At 43.9% G+C, this 16,676-nt stretch overlaps 1 protein-coding gene across 4 annotated transcripts in view; it reads left to right on the top strand.

Annotated features, from left to right (window-relative positions):
* Positions 1-16,244, top strand: part of DEPTOR (DEP domain containing MTOR interacting protein) — a 102,212-nt gene extending 85,968 nt beyond the window's left edge. For 2 of the 4 annotated variants that reach the window (XM_075825786.1, XM_075825787.1), the window contains 5 exons: positions 1,596-1,775; positions 4,093-4,230; positions 12,268-12,338; positions 12,808-12,912; positions 15,602-16,244. In XM_075825786.1, coding sequence (XP_075681901.1) covers positions 1,596-1,775; positions 4,093-4,230; positions 12,268-12,338; positions 12,808-12,912; positions 15,602-15,730 — 623 coding nt within the window. In that variant the 3' untranslated portion in view covers positions 15,731-16,244. The remainder of the gene's footprint in view (positions 1-1,595; positions 1,776-4,092; positions 4,231-12,267; positions 12,339-12,807; positions 12,913-15,601) is intronic. The other 2 variants (XM_075825785.1, XM_075825784.1) reach the window with 1 other exon arrangement.
* The last annotated feature ends 432 nt before the right edge of the window (positions 16,245-16,676 follow it).

Here is a 16,676-nt window from a genome sequence, read left to right as displayed (position 1 = left end):
AAAGTTGTCGGACAACCAGTATGACCACAATTGTTTTTCCCACAGGGGTTATCAGAGTACCGAAGAGATTGGCCTAGATTATATAGTACCGCTTCCCCCATCCCCTATTCATCACTGTATAATCATACGTGTTTTCCAATTAGGACTCTAGAAATGCTCGGTGATAACCAATATGGCTGCAGTTCTAGAGCACATAAGGGTCAGCACCCAAGAGTCTTTGGTGTCACGGTTTGTGGGTATGTGGACCCACCCAGGCCACACCGCCGTAGCGGGGAGGCAGCTGGCCAAACAGAGCACCCCAGTAATACAAAGTCCCGCACTAGGGTACCTGGATAGTGCAGACAGTGGCCGCAGCTCTGGCACGGATGGAGGTGGGTACAGCAGGTTACGCCCTAGGTGGCGGATGACAGCAGGTGCCGCAGGTTGCGCCAGACGTGGCGATTCACTTTGGACGTGGAAGATGACACTGGACGTGGCAGGTGACACAGGATGTGGCAAACGACAGCAGGTGCAGTAGACACGACTCCAACACTAGTAGGCACAGGAACAAGAACACAGCACGGGGAACAGGAAACCGGGCACGGGTAACAACTGGAACGGGAAACACTAAGGGACCATTTGAAAGACAGACTGGGAAACGCTAACCATGCTCAGGCAAGGATCAGAAGGACAGGGACCTGCTTATAGTCCAGGAAGTCATGTGAGTTGATGATGATTGTTTACACGTGCGCGCGCTGGCCCTTTAAGAGCGGGCACGAGCGGACCAGAGCGGAAGTGAGCACTGGCATCTCCTAGGAAGGAGATGGGGGCCAGCGCTCACAGATCCATGGCTGCGGGTGTCGGGAGGTGAGTAAACCCGACGGCCCGCGGCCATGGACGCTACATTTGGGTACGTTGCTTATGTAGTTGTACATACAGTATAATGCATAGAAAAATAAAGATGAGCATTATGTGTCTCGCGGGGGGTGTCAGAATGCCCCTAATATTCTGGCACTGTGTAGCAGTGATTGGCAGCACAATCCCACTAGGGTAACATCTGCCTGGAGGTTGTATGTTGTCCCCTTTTACTTGTGTGGGTTTCCTCCAGTTTCTCCAATTCCTTCCCCCACTCCAAAAACATAAATTTTTACTTCCTATAACCCTACTTTCCTAATGTTCTTGTAATATGGCAAATTAAATTGTAAGCTCTACTGGGAGAAGGGACTGATGTGAGCAGGGCCGGATTTATCTATAGGATACTTGAATGTCTGTTAGACACCCGGAAAAAGGGGAGAACTACCTCGCACTCAGAAGAGCAGGCAAATTGTTTCTCAAAAGTTGTCAAGTATGACCTACAGGTACAGTAGGCCTACGCCTATAGGTGGCCCTACATGACTTTAGGTGTGGCCTACTTGGTGGGCGGAGTCTAAAGGGCCAGGCTCCTGAGAGGTGCATCTGATACTGGTTGTGAGTGATGATATCTGTACTACGCTTGTGAATGTGATGGTGCTACATAGTTGATAGTTGACAATGTGAGCTGGTGGGAAATGTAATCGTTTGATGTATGTGTCGTGCAGTAGATGGTGGCGTCACGTGTCCTTTCTTTCTGCTCACAGTGTCGAGCAAACACCACTTTGTGGACAGCGCTCTCCTGTACCAGTTCCGGCTGAACTTCAGAAGAAGACGAAGAGTCATGGAGCTTCTCATTAAAAGGCCCCAGGCCGTTGTGGAGAGTCAAGACAGCCCATTTTGCCTTCGTAAGCAGAGCCATGACAAGTCTACAAGCTTCGTATCTGGTAAATCATCCGGTTAGATATCAAATGTATTAATTTTTACCTCTTAATGTAGATGTTTGCACCTAGTGCCTAGAAAATAACTATACCCAATCACCTCTCCATGTTGGCTTTGGGTACTCAAAATTACAAAGTACTCCCCCTAAGCCCAGTGGCCCTTGACATTAGCGCAGGTTTGCCTCGTGCTGGCGCTGGACCTACAAGTTTACTGCTTGACATATGCATAGATAAGGAAAGATGGCCAAACTAGATTTCGGTGGCAGGGTTTGTTCTGCAAATTTTACACCTGTGATAGCTTGGACTTCCATATATAAAATAAAAAAATCATACTAAATCCAATGAACATATATTTTATGAAAGTAGGTACCTGGCCAGGGGTGTAGCTAAAGGCTCATGGGCCCCAGTGCAAATGTTCCTCATGGGCCCCCCCCCCCCCCAACTTCTCTTCATGGCCGACAGCGCGCAACTTTCAGTTGCATCTCTGGGTCTCCTTAGTGACCCATCAATGCAGCACTTGCAGCCAAGGGCGTTGCTAAGGTCTTAAAACGTCAGGGGCAATAGCCCATAGACATATGTTTTGCCCCCCCCAACAAATGTGATATGTTTAGTCACAGGGCCCAGCGGACAGTATCACAAATGATAGGCTTAGATACAGCGCCCAGCGTATAGTATCACACATGGTATTCTTAGATACAGGGCCTATGTGTGATACTGTCTGTTGGGCCTTAAAGATAAGCATTAAATTATACATTTGTGGTATATCTAATATTTTTTCTTTGAGAATGCACAAATACTGGTTATGAAAATACAACTTTATAATTTATACACACAACAACCTTCATGCAACTTTGCATCAAAGTGATTATAAGCAAAAATTGCATAAATATTCAACTTTGCGTCTAAAATGCGTATTCAAGCAGAATCCTTATGCAAACAACATGTACTCTGCAAAAAACGGTAAGCTGTGTGCAGTTGATACATACCACACATGTCTACATTCACAGGCGTGTGTTTAAAGAAACGCCAAAACCGCAGGAAAGCGTTAATGAATTTGTGCATGCAAATAAAATTGGGGATTATATGTGCACATCATTTTTCATTCCCCTCTATGAACTCTAATTCTAATCCATGAATCCACAAATTCCTAAACCTAATCTAATACTAATATATATATATTTTTTTTTTATTTCTGTAGAACTTATAGGAAGCGATTGTTTATGGCAACAGTCTGTAGGTGAAAATTTAATTTTTGACTGATGTAAATCTGTTCTATCCATCAGAAATGTATTAGACATTTTTCTCTAGTGATAATCGTTATCGCTAAGACTGTAGCATATATAACGGGTATCACTAGATAAGCAATCAGCAAACTTTACGCTAAAGATCTGGTATAGACAGGATAGGGACAATGTAAAATGTAGAAACTTTATTTTTGTTAGCGTGTGGTACGAGTGCTTGTGATCTAGATGCCAGTAAAAGCCTGGGTCGTGGAGCCAATAAATGGCCTAGTTAGGCACAAAGGGGTGATGAGACGAGCTACTGCTCATTTTTTCACTCTATTTCTGCAAAAATCTGTGACTTTCAAAGAGCAAGTATGCATTTAAATGATAAAGGGTGCTGATAACATGATCAGAAGTTCATGTTATCCTTCCCCCTGGGGTCGTTTACAGCTATACAGGGACAAGAGAAGGATCACCAATCCTCCTGCCCTCCCTGTATCCTGCCTGCATGTCCCCTCTTGGCACCACCTCTGCTCTTCACACTGGCTGAAGTGAGAGCTGCAAGTATATGCAGCTCCCACTAGACCGTGCTCTGGCTAGATGGCGGCTTTAAACCAACACGAACATCTGGGCTCTATCTGCGTTCTAGCCTGAGCTAGAGCCTTTAGTAGCAAGGATGTATCCAACGCGTCTTTGGCTATTGAAGTGCTTCCCTGCCTGGATATATGAGATACGTCCTTGGCATGGAAAGGGTTAGGCAAAGTATTTGTAAAGTTGCTGAACTTTTTATGTAGATCCAATTTTGTTTAAAGCCATCTCCACTACTAGCTACACTGCACCAGCACTGCAGAAGGGATTCCTCCTAGTGAGAATTTTTATAAAGGCAAATATTAAACTGTTTCCAGAATTTCTCTTGGATGTCTATCCATGTAATCACCCATAAATGCCTCTCTTGCATGGTGCCATGGGGTTATGATGGTCTGTGGCAAGGTGACATATTCTTCAAATATGTCCATCCCCCATTACTTGTAATGCTGTGTGCCACATGCAGCATTTAGATTTGACTGCAGATTTATCTTCACTATGTTGTTTCTTTACAGTGAGTCCCGGCAGTGAGGTAAAAGTAATGTCATCCGTCAGGAGAAGTAGTATGAGCGGCAGCAATAGTAGCGGATACTTTAGTAGCAGTCCCACCCTCAGTAACAGCCCGCCTGTAGTACTCTGCAATCCTAAATCAGGTAAGTTCTGCTATTGCTTAGAGTACTTGTCCATGGGGTTTTAATAATGTTATCTAAGACCCCATCTCTGGGGAATACTTACCTGATATTTTTGTCCTTCACTATTTGCTTCTTGACTTGGCTTGGCCCCATTATGGCGCAACTACCCTGTATGATTAGTGACTTCAGCTCAAAAATGATCTAGAAAAACTCTGAGGTAGTCCTAAATCCACCTCCTTTCTCATGGAAGGATCAGGCTGTTGTTGTGCCCCACATACTTTACACTGCAGCTTTGCTTTTTCAGATTTGCTGCTGTGTGTGTAAGCACAACACATACAGCAGGAAGTTAGTGCATGGATAGATCTGTTGAAGCAAGGATAGAATTATTGTAAGCGAGAAGCAACTAAACCACCAGTGAGAATTATCAGGAATTGCCACCTACTGAGACGTTCACAGGTCAGCCATAATATTAAAATCACCTGCCGCATATTGTGTAGCCAAAACAGCCCTAAGCCATCGAGGCATGGACTCCACAAGATCTCTGTAGGTTCCTGTGGTTTCTGGCACCAAGACATTAGCAGCAGATTATTTAAGTCCTGTAAATTGTGAGGTGCGACCTCCATGGATCGGACTTGTTTTTCCAGCACATCCCACAGATGATTGATCAGACTAAGATGGGGAGAATTTGGAGGCCAATTCAACAACTTGAACTTTTTGGCATGTTCCTCAGACCATTCCTGAACAATTTTTGCAGTGTGACAGGGGATGTTATCCTGCTGAAAGAAACCACCGCCATTAGGGAATACCGTTACCATGAACATATGTTAGGGGCCGTTCACATATATCCGTTGCCCCTGTCAGTTTCCCTCTGGTGTGTTGCAGAACAGCCGGAGGAAAACTGATGGTAGAACGTATAGCTTTCTATGGGATCCGTCCTGGCACAGGGGACATCTGTTGTGGCTCCGTACAACGCTGGACCTGTGCAGGAGGCAGATCCAAAAACGTTACCTGCAGCGTTTTTGGGTCCGGCTCCCAGGGAGGTCCGGCTCTGTATCCTATCTATTTTAACTGTGGCCGGATGAACGCTGGGAGCTGCCGCATCCAAATTCCAGCAGCGCCCAGCGGGAAGGCGGCCGGGGGTATGTCCCACTAAGTTGAACCCAATTCTGAAGCAGGGAACCATCAGCTTCGGAGCAGAGGGTGCTACTCCGCTTCTTTAAGCGCTGTGCTCGGGGAAGCCCTTGACGTCACTGTCCATATATGGCCAGTGACGTCAATGGCTACTGATTGAGGGGACACCTCGTTGCCGATGATCTGGCCGTGGATTCTGCTCCTAAAGGAAACCCATGAGGTTATAGTCCATACATGGACATTGACGTCAAAGGCTCCTCCTGGAGCGGCATCCCCAGCCAGATTCGGCAATGGGGATTCCGCTCAAATAGTAGCCACTGACATCACTGTCCATATATGGACAGTGGCATCAGGGAGTCCTCCTTGAGGGAATCCCCAGCCACAGTGTCGGTAATTCTGTGGATGGGGATTACGTTCAGGGAGTAACCCCTGATATCACTGTCCATATGCTTGAGAAAGGTCCTGCTGGACTGAAACGTCGCACGGGTGATTAAAAAGCTGACATATGTTGGAAGTGTTGTCTCCTCGTCTATTTTGTCTATCATATATGGACAGTGGCATCAGGGCGTCCTCCTTGAGGGAATCATCCCCGGGCCAAGGCTATATACAGTGGGGGTGGCGCTATCTACATGGGGGTTCTGTGTGGCACAATGTACAGAGGGATCTGTGGTGCCATCTACAGTGGGCCCTGTGTGGCGCTATCTACAGGGGGGATGTGTGACATTATCTATAGGGGATGTGTGGCATTATATACAGAGGGCACTGCGGCATTATCTACAGAGGGCACTGTTTCATTATCTACACATGAAATTCATCTGTTTTTAAAAAAGTGTCAAAAACGGAAAACACAAGCATGGAACGGATACAAAACCGATGCAACGGCCGACACCGGAACCCTGTTGTGTGAATAGAAAAAACAGCAATCCCTGCGTGGTGTGGGTAGGAGATGCAGGGTGATAAAGGGTACCTGTAAAGGCACCAAAAACTAGCTACTCCCTGAAGTTAGGGCGAGTGTTTGGCATCTTTGCAGGCTCCCATGGCTGCGTTGAAGATCTGATCTGAGCTCAGTGGACAGCATCTGCCCTCTGGGCTCTCCCTCTCGGCGCCAGCCTTGGCGCTGCACTGAATATAAGACACGTCACATTACAATGTGTGTGTCTGACTTCAGTGTAGCGCTGAGGCCTGAGCAGAGAAGGAGAGCCCTGACATGGAACACAACAAGTATCTAATCTATCATGTATCCAATCTATCACTATCACAAGCTATGCACCACACTGATAAAATTGGCAAATTTTCAGACCCTAGATGACCTTTTTGGTGGACCATTGTGGTAAAAACTGATGTTAAAATGGATGGTAAAAACTGATGACAACTAAAGACAACCAATGACAACTGATTGTTCTGTAGTAAAAATCGTGAAAAAGCCTGATGGCAACTGATACATTTTTGCATCAGTTGTAATCACTTGAGAGGCAAAAAAACTGATATGTGAACGCACCCTTAGTGGTCTGCAGAAATTATTAGGTAGGTGGTACGTGTCACATCCACATGAATATCAGGACCTAAGTTTTCCCAGCAAAACATTACACCGGTTCATCACACTGCCTCCACCGGCTTGTCTTCTTCCCATAGTGCATTCTGGTGCCGGTTCTCACCCAGGTAAGTAACGCACCCGTCCGTCCACATGATATAATAGAAAGTGTGATCCACTAGACCAGGTCACCTTCTTCCTTTGCTCCATTTCCGATGCTCACGTGCCCATTTTAGGCGCTATTGTCAGTTGACATAGGTCAGTATTGACACTCTGACCAGTTCATACAGAAGAGTCGCGCTGTTTCTTGAAAGAAAGCGACTAAATTGGAAATGATCAGATATTTTTTTTTATTGCAACAATCATTATACGTATACAGAGTTTTTGCTTTGGCCATAATCTTCATGACAATACAACTATTTTTATACGTATAATATATATGTATTTTGAGGGTAATGACTTCTAGGACATTTTCTTCCGCCACATTCCTATGGAGATCACGTGGTGTGGTGGTCACTCACTGCAAAGCAGAAATTCACTTTGTTTGGGATTGTCCGGGATTAACATTTTTGTCTTACTATGGCCATGGTTGAAAAATAAATGGTCTCTCTAATAAAATGTTATTACAAATTTCAGCTCAGTTTTATAGCCTGGTCCCTCGAATATAAGAACACTACGGCCATGGGTCAACCCGTACGTAGCCCTCCCTGTACGTAGCTAAAATCCATACAGTGGACACATAACCCCGTCACGTAGCCGCTGATAGTAATAGATCTGCTGATGTCTAAATACAGCGCAAGGTCTAACGGATGAAGCCGCGACGTGACAAGGTCACAATGGGAGAGTGGACAGGAGGACTATGTAAGGGCTGAACCACGGCTGCAATGTTTTACGTTGGGTTGACCCAGCCATTATAAAGTTTTATATATCAAAGTAAATGAGTAAAAACTCCCTTTGATTGGCATACTTAAAACCCAAGCACCGAAAGGCATTATTTCCGCGATCTATACCCATCTTCTGAACGCGAAGATGGACTCACAGGTCTTATTTGCGGAAGCTACTTGGAGGGCGTTATACCATCTATGTCCACAGAAGATTGGGAGGAGGCATTGGAGTCACATCTATTTGTGTCTCCCTCAGTGAATAATAGACTGACCCAACTTTATATTACTCACCAAAGCTATCTCACCCCTCTTAAACTACATAGAATGGCCCGCTTTCAACATTCGGAGTGCCACATATGTCCCCGAATGGATTTTTTCCATCTTTTATTTGGGAATGTATATGTATTAGCGCCTTTTGGGTGGAAGTGACCTCCCTTTTCACCAATATTATCTTACAGCCGGTGCCGAGAACACCTGAGGTATGCTTGTTGGGCCTGTTGCGGGGGGAACATTGGTCACACCATTCACAAATTTTTCTCAAAGAAACCTTATCTTTGGCAAGAAAGGCTATTGCCTTGCGGTGGTTGGCTGATAGACCCCACTCGATGGAAATCATTGGTTAATAAAACGATTCCTTTTGAAAGAATTGTGTATAGAAATAGGAAATGTCCCACCAAATTTGATAAGATCTGGAAGGTGTGGATCTCCTCTCCCTGGACTGTTGACTCAGAAGGGTCTGTACGATCTTCCCTGATTGTGACTGTATTCCATGTACATTGTAATGTAACGTTTTATATTATCTATCAAGCTTTGAGTTCAATAAAACGAGTTTACATTTTTTTTTAAAAAGTAAACCCCTATAATACAAACATTTGAAACATAAAAATTAAATGTGGAAATTTTTGCCAGATTATTCAGACCTCCGTTTCACGGATTAACGAAACGTTATTGTAGTTTAATGATTTATTATAATTTATGATGACTTTTGCTGCTGTTACTATTTATTCCTCCAGCACTTTATCCTCTAGTGTGACACTTTCCTGGCATTGCGCCAGTTACATTACGGTCTGTTTACAATGTGCCGCTCATTAACCCCATGTATAGGTTTACACACTCCCTGACCCTGCGTTATATACAGGAAATCTGCCAATCTCCAGAGCATTCCTCTGCTGAGTATCTGTCATCACACACTGCGATGACACTGCTAGAGACTGGGGACAGCCCCGCTCGTTGTGTAATCTGCGGTATTCTTGTCCTGTCTCTTACAATCTGCTTCCATAGATAAGAAACACCGAATGTGGAGACTGGACTAGAAATACATTCTACACATCTCCATGTAAATAACGAAACGTACATGCTCTTAACTTATCTTATTCTCATAAGGGGGTTTTACACTGGGCGATTATCGGGCAGACAACCAGTCATATAACGCTCGTTGCCGATAATTTCCCTGTGTAAACGGCAGCGATCAGCAGGTGAACGAGCAAACACTCAATCATCTGCTGGTCATATTGTTTTAAAAAAGTGAAATACTATTGTTGTCAGCAGCACATCTCTCTGTGTAAACAGGGAAACGCGCTGCCGACATGATGATAATGTATGGGGACGAGCGATTGGAATAACGACCTCTCGTCCCCATCCATAGCTCCGTGTGACAGGAGCAAACCAGCGCCGATCAACGGTGTCTCGTTGATTGGCACTAGCTGCACTGGCCGATTATCAGCCGATGTAAAAGGGCCTTTACATGCTCTTAAATTCTCTCTTACTCTGCACAGTATTTATCTTCTTAGAACAGCAATTTGTGCTCCAGAGCTGCTCTTCCTATTGTTTTACTAAGGATAGGAAGTTGCAGCCATAGTCAGCCATTTTGGAGGGTATGGACAATTGTTTTTAGTCACCCACATGCGTACCTCCCTGCTCTCCTTTCCCAAGTCTATATAAAAAGGTTAAGGGTTGCCTTTCACGGCCTGACGTGGGCCGTATAAACGAGTGCCGATCAACGAGACCGCTCGTTGATCGGCGCTTGTTTGCTCCTTTTACACCGGAGCTATGTATGGGGACAAGCGCTCGTTAGTTCGATCGCATGTCCCCATACAGTTCCATCATGTTCGCAGCACGTCTGCCTGTTTACACAGAGAGATGTGCTGCAGGCAACGATAGGAGTTTTACAATACAATCAGCCGATGAACGAGCGTTTGTTCATTGATCGGCTGATCGTTGTCCTCTTTACAAAGGGCAATGATCAGGCTCGAGCATTCTGTGAATGCTCATTTGCCCGATAATTGGTCGGTGTAGGCCGGTACAGCGAGCGCCCATCAATGAGACATCGTTGATCGGCGCTCGTTTGCTCCTGTCAGAAGGAGCTATGAATGGGGAGGAGCGGTCGTTACTCCTATCGCTCGTCACCATACATTATTATCATGTAGGCAGCGCGTTTCCCTGTTTACAAAGAGTGATGTGCTGCCGACAACCATAAGTTTTCACATTTAAAACGATACGATCAGCAAATGAACGATGGTTTGCTCGTTCATCTGCTGATCGCTGCCCTGTTTACACAGGGAAATTATCGGCAATGAGCGTTCTATGAACGCTCGTCTGTCCGATAATCATCCAGTGTAAAACCCCCTTGAGTCACTCCCACAGGATGTAGGAACACACACATGATAGCCACATGATTGCCCTCAGTGAGCTAGCAATAGGAACTCCTACCCTAAAGCTGGCCTTATTCGGTGACTGCTTCTTTGCAGTCTTTGGGACTTGCAAAGGAATACGGAGTGGGGTATTTGTGTATGCCCTGCCCAGCAAGTGCTTTCTGTGGTTAGGAGGCACCTTTATTATAGTATAGACGCTCCTTGGATGACGAACTTGGTATATATTAGAAGATATACTGTAGGCAAAGTTGTCTGTAAATTGATCTTTTATTAATCCGTCTAGTAGCTTCCACTCTCACTGTTTCCATTGCAATTTATGGTATACACTCGGTAAGCAAAGTTTTTTTTTTAGAGACAGCAGATACAATAGTGACATCTGCAGGTAAAAAGAAGGTACTACACTAAACAAAAACCAAACCAAACCCTAGCAGTATTCCTTCTAGTTCAGATTTATACTATAATCCATACCTCCCAAGTTTCAAGTATCATAAAGAGGGACAACTGATGTGGCGCAGTGACGTCAGTGGCTACTCCTTGAGCGGAATCCCCATTGCCAACTCTGGCTGGGGATTCCGCTCCAGGAGGAGCCACTGACGTCAATGTCCATATATGAACAGTGACCTCAGGGGTTTCCTCTAGGAGCGGAATTCCCGGCCAGATCATCGGCAAACGGGGATTTCGCTCAAGGAGTAGCCACTAATTCTGAAGCAGGGAATCATCAGCTCCCTGCTTCAGAATTAGTTCAGAGCGGAGGAGCAGAGGGAGCTCCTCCGCTCGCTGAGGACCCCCCCGGGCACAGCACTACTTTAAGTACTGTGCTCGGGTAAGCCCTTGACGGTACTGTCCATATATGGACAGTGACATAAGTGGCTTCACCTTGAGCAGAATCCCCGTTGCCGAATATGGCCCGGATTCCGCTCCAGGAGTAGCCACTGATGTCACTGTCCATATATAGACAGTAATGTCAAGGACTTCCCCGAGCACATCACTTAAAGTCGCACTGTGCCCGGGGGGTCCTCAACGAGTGGAGCAACTCCCTCTGCTCCTCCGCTCTGAACTAATTCTGAAGCAGGGAGCTGATGGTTCCCTGCTTCAGAATTGGTTTGACAGCAGGACATACCACCGAGCACCCGGGGCAGTGGGACACCGCCCGGAATCCAGGACTGTCTCTCTGAATCCGGGACGGTTGGGAGGTCTCTATAATCTTTTATTTATAAAGCGCCAGCTTATTATAGCACTCTCATAGATATAAGTATATGAATGTTGGTATGCATATGTGCTTACTATAAGACTCAATGGATATGTGTATACTGTTTATTTTGCAATTGCTGTATTTACATTTGTACGTCGGCAATATATAAGAAGTTTTATTTCAATAATAAAGGAGCCCTGGCACCTTTACATATATATTATTGGTGTTTGAAGAACATGCACCCACTGTGGGTGGGTGCATACGAGAGAAAAGGGGCCCATTCTAGGCTGGTCTCATCCCCATTTACACGAGGATGTGGTCTTTACAGGCGCTGCAATGTGAGCAAACAGAGAAGTGGAAAATGTACTTAAGTCATGAAAAAGGGAAGGAGGAAACGGGAACGTCTGTCGTAAGTGGTCAGGAGTGCAGCGAAAGAAGTCAAACTCTTATCTTTGATATGGGGCCCCTCGTCCTCTATGCACAGCACTGGTTTAGCGGGAGGATCTACCAGGTTTTTTGTTTTTTTTACATTTCTTACATTTATGCATTATTTCTATGCATACATTATAGATTCCAGTTTTATGCCGCACTTCTCTGTGTTTATCACTAGTATGAATGACTACATTATAAGAGTTGTAATATCCTCTTACTTTTCTTTGTTACACGCAGTGTTAAAAAGGCCAATTTCACTGGACGAACTTTTAGCCCCTGGAGCACCCTATACGAGAAAAACACTAACTGTAAGTATTGAGGGTGACCAGTGCCATCACTGTAGGGGTGCAGAGATGGTGGTAATCACCCAAGCCCACTGGCACTTTACTTCAAAACAGGACAGCAGCCTATAAATGGCTGATGACTTTTGGGAAGATTTTGTTTCAGGGCTTCACACTACAACTCTCAGTGTGATTAATATGCAGCTGAACCCCCATGATCCGCTATTAGCTGCATAACTGGTAATAAAAAAAAACAAAAACGGTGGGTATCAGTCCCTGGCCTCCCACTTGCCTCCATTTCCATGGTGACATGCGGACATTGCACTCCCATAAGTGGATAAGTTACTGCCTCCCACAAGATCAACACACTCCTCTCCTGCTGCTGCCATTATTCCCATATTCTCATGCAATATATATTCCCGGGTCAACTTTGTATTAGTTGTAAATGATCTAGGTGGTCTTGTAGGTAAGTTAATTTGCTTCTTTATCTCTGCAGATCGTCAGCGACGCTGTGGGCTGGGGATTTGTGGTACGCGGAAATAAGCCATGTCACATACAGGCAGTGGATCCCAGCGGACCAGCGGCTTCTGCTGGAATGAAGGTAAGTTGTCCCCAAGACCAGGTATAAAAGTATCATCACTATAAAAGTCTTTCTCAGCTACTCTTTTATTTCTGTCAGTACTGTGTATGTTAATCCCATATTTATCCCCATGCATTATGTGCCCACTGAGGTAAGAACGTCCACATGACAGTCCACATACATTCTGTGAGCTAGGAATACAGACTTCTCAACAAAGAAGATTTTCTTTTGTTTTTTTATCTCAACTGAGCCAAAAAGACATGCAAATGTCTCAAACATTCCTGTAAAATCCACTAATCTGTCCTGCTGGCTGCTACCCTTTAAATCGTGTTTATCACGGATGATGGTACAAGGAATTTTGGATAATCCCTTTGTTGCAACGTTTCATTCAATAACAAATTGATCACGGAATAATTACAATTTGTATTATACAGAAGAAAACTTTGGCTGGGGTTGATGTCACTCTTAAATATACCCCAAACTTGTGCCAGGGTCTCAGTCTTAAGGGACCCCCTGTCAGGTTTGAGAAGCCTGACCTGTTTCAATAGGACTCTGCGGAAGAATTTCTGCTCGCCCTCAGTTACCCAGTTCTGCTAGAAAAAAGGTGCAACGGTTACGGCTGCAAAATTGTGTTGCATCTGGAGGGGGAAAAGGTTCAGACAAGCCGTGTATTCCACACCCCGGCTACAAGAGTTTAATCCCAGCATGAATTCTCTCTTTTATACAGCTGTATATAGCAATATCCATGCTGAATATAAATAGATTCAGAATATTTGAGTGTAATTCTTGATAAAGGGTCACTCTTGTTTTAAAAAACTTTTGCCATGTTCGAGTCCTAGGTCAAAAGTCTTGATAAGTGGTAGTACGGGTGCTGAGACCCCTCACAATCTATAGTACCAATGGGCAGAAGCTCTTTACTGAGTTTTGGCCTTCAAACCCATTGCATAGACATTTTAGTTAAATGATAACACTCTGGCTACCTGCAGTCGCCACTAGGGGGAGCTCACTACATACTGTGTCCTTATTCAGTTCTCTGTATAAAACATATTTAGTAAACTCCCCCTAGTGGTGTCTGAAGGCAGCCTGAATTGTATCATGTAACTCTGTCTATGCAGGGGAGTGGGAGATTTGTATCATAGCTCCGAAGACTATAAATATACAGAAATAAATTAATCAGCTCTGAATTTGTAATTGGTATTTAAGGGTGGATATTCACATTAAGTGAACAATCGTTTCAACCCTCACATGGGTATAGTGTCAGACTGGGGTTCCTTGGGCCCACCAGTGAAAATTTATTCTGCAGGCCCACCCTCCATATACACAGAACGCGTCCACTTTTAATTTCGTGGTAATCTTCATCAGGATTTATGACCAATAAGGTCTAATAGGTTATTTGTTAATCATCCCAGAAATAGACCCTAGTGGCAAGTGACTGGCTCAAAAATCAGCTCCAAATGGGGTTGTATTCTGCGGGTCCTCTTGTGTCAGAGCCTGTGTCCACCGGAGGATCCTCTCGTATTTTGGTGCGTTAGTCCAACCGTGCATGGGTGGCCAAATTGATTAGATCCTTTTTCTTAATTTTGGGCATGACATTTGGAGCAGGGATATATAGTCCGCTATGTATGTGCAGACCGCTTTATCTGGATATTTTGGAGCTGTAGCGTCTATATCACTGATTGTTTGAGTTGAAGGACTTGGGTATATGCCAAGGACGGACTTTATAAGTCACAGCTAGTACTAGAACGAATGAAGAAAGCAGAAGGTCATTTCTTTTTTATACTCCTGCACTTAACCATCACCTCTTTTTATATCCTGAAGCTGCTCGTTTTTCTGTATACTAATGCTTTCCTGTTGCTTAGTGGGAGGGACCAAAAACAAGTCGGTGTAGTGTGGAGAGGCAGTCTGTTGTGTGACTACTTCAGTACTCCGATATATATACTCCAATAGTGTTCACCTAGACAGGAAGTTAAATGGTTTCTTGGCAACCTGAGCGCACTCATCTAGAAGAATACAGTGAAGATGAGCCACAAGAACAGAAATAACCATGGATTCAGGAGAATTTTGTAATACTGTGTGTATGAAGTTCCTCTAGTGGAAATGTGCTTTAAAATAAAAATCCAACTTTTTTTAAAATTTTTTTTTTTTTTAATTCTCTGTTTGCATTGTCGATCATTTTATGCAATGAAAAGTCATGCAAATGGGTAAGTAACGTGCACAAACCCTGTATGGGGGGCACACAGAGTATTACAGACCTGCGGTCACTCCATATGCCACAGTATTCTCCCCTAGTGGAGAAGACTCCATAATACGGCACCATTTTTTTTTTCTCACAGATTTATTTCGAATCGGGTATAGAATGGCCCTTTAAGATTCCATATGTGCCATATTACACATCCTTACCACACAAAACATAATACTGTGGTGAGCAGGAGTCCTAATAGTCATTGATTGGATTCACCTGTTTAGAGAGCGTTATTGGAGCTTGGATAATTTATATCACATATAATCACATGACTGTAATACGGGCACGGGACCCGAACCCTCCGTGGTTCTACAGAGCTTAGATCCCCATTGAGACCTATGGTGTTCTAAGTTTAGTTCAGTAGAGCCACGGGGGTCCTGGTCTGGCAGCCATAATACGAACACCCGTCTGTAAATAAGTTTGATGAATATTATTCAACTTGAATGAAATTTTGTACAATTTTTTTAGATCCGCCAGTTTGTGGTCTCCGTAAATGGACTGAATGTTCTACACTGTGAATTCAGAGCTGTCAGCAACCTCATCCTGACCGGCCCTCGGACAATAGTCATGGAGGTAATGGAAGAAGTTAACCCATGAGGTCTCAGCTGACAATGGATGTTGTGCGGTCAGGTGACAATCAATCAACCAAAGCTAAACCAACGCAATCTACAGGTCACTCCGTCCAAGTCAGATACGTCTTTTCTCTCGTCACCGGCTCTGAGTCTTGTAAGCCACAACAACCATATGATGAAACTTGAAATAGAAGGGGGAAGGGGATGTCTAAATCCTGTTGTTCCTTTTATTTGTTCTTGAAATGAATAAGCTGTGTTAAATTTCATAAGTACTGTAATTGTTTTATGTGTGGATATTAATATTGTGTTGACTTGTTATGTTACATATGTAGAAGCATTAAAAGGAAAGAAGTGCCATTAAGGAATTGCAGTGATGTTATAATAATATGTTGTTGTTCAATACCACGTGTATTTAGATCTAGGTTACATAGATTGTACTTGTCGTAAAGGGTGGTATCCGATTAGAAAAACATGGCTGCTTTCTTACTGGAAACAGCGCCATTCTTGTCCAGAGGCTGGATCTGGTATTGCAGCTCAGCCCCATTCACTGAGCTGCAATACCATATCCAGCCTGTGGACAAGAATGGCGCTGTTTCTGAAAGCAGCCTTGTTTTTCTAATCTCATGCAACCTCTTTATTATAGTGTTTTATGCCGCTAAAAAAATATAAAAAAGACAAAAACAAAAAAAAAATAATAATGAAATACTTGAATCAACTGATTGTACTATAGTAAATGTGATGCTCGTTTTTACACCCCTTTTGCCATGAATACATTTTGCATACGATTGTATACTGGTACATTTTGTATCCCGATTAATAGTAGATTTGCATAATATATAAAATGTAGCAAATTACCATATTAAAGGGAAATCTAAGGGAGGTTTTATGTTGAATGTGAATATTAAATGTGAGTTTTTAAAAGGCTGAGGAATCTTTACATATATTGTACTTTTTCGGATTGCAAGACTCGT

The sequence above is a fragment of the Rhinoderma darwinii genome, chromosome 5 (genome assembly GCF_050947455.1).
Source record: "Rhinoderma darwinii isolate aRhiDar2 chromosome 5, aRhiDar2.hap1, whole genome shotgun sequence".
NCBI classification, from domain to species: Eukaryota; Metazoa; Chordata; class Amphibia; order Anura; family Rhinodermatidae; genus Rhinoderma; species Rhinoderma darwinii.
Note: the sequence above shows the minus strand (reverse complement) of the source record. Positions and strands in the feature narration are given on the sequence as shown.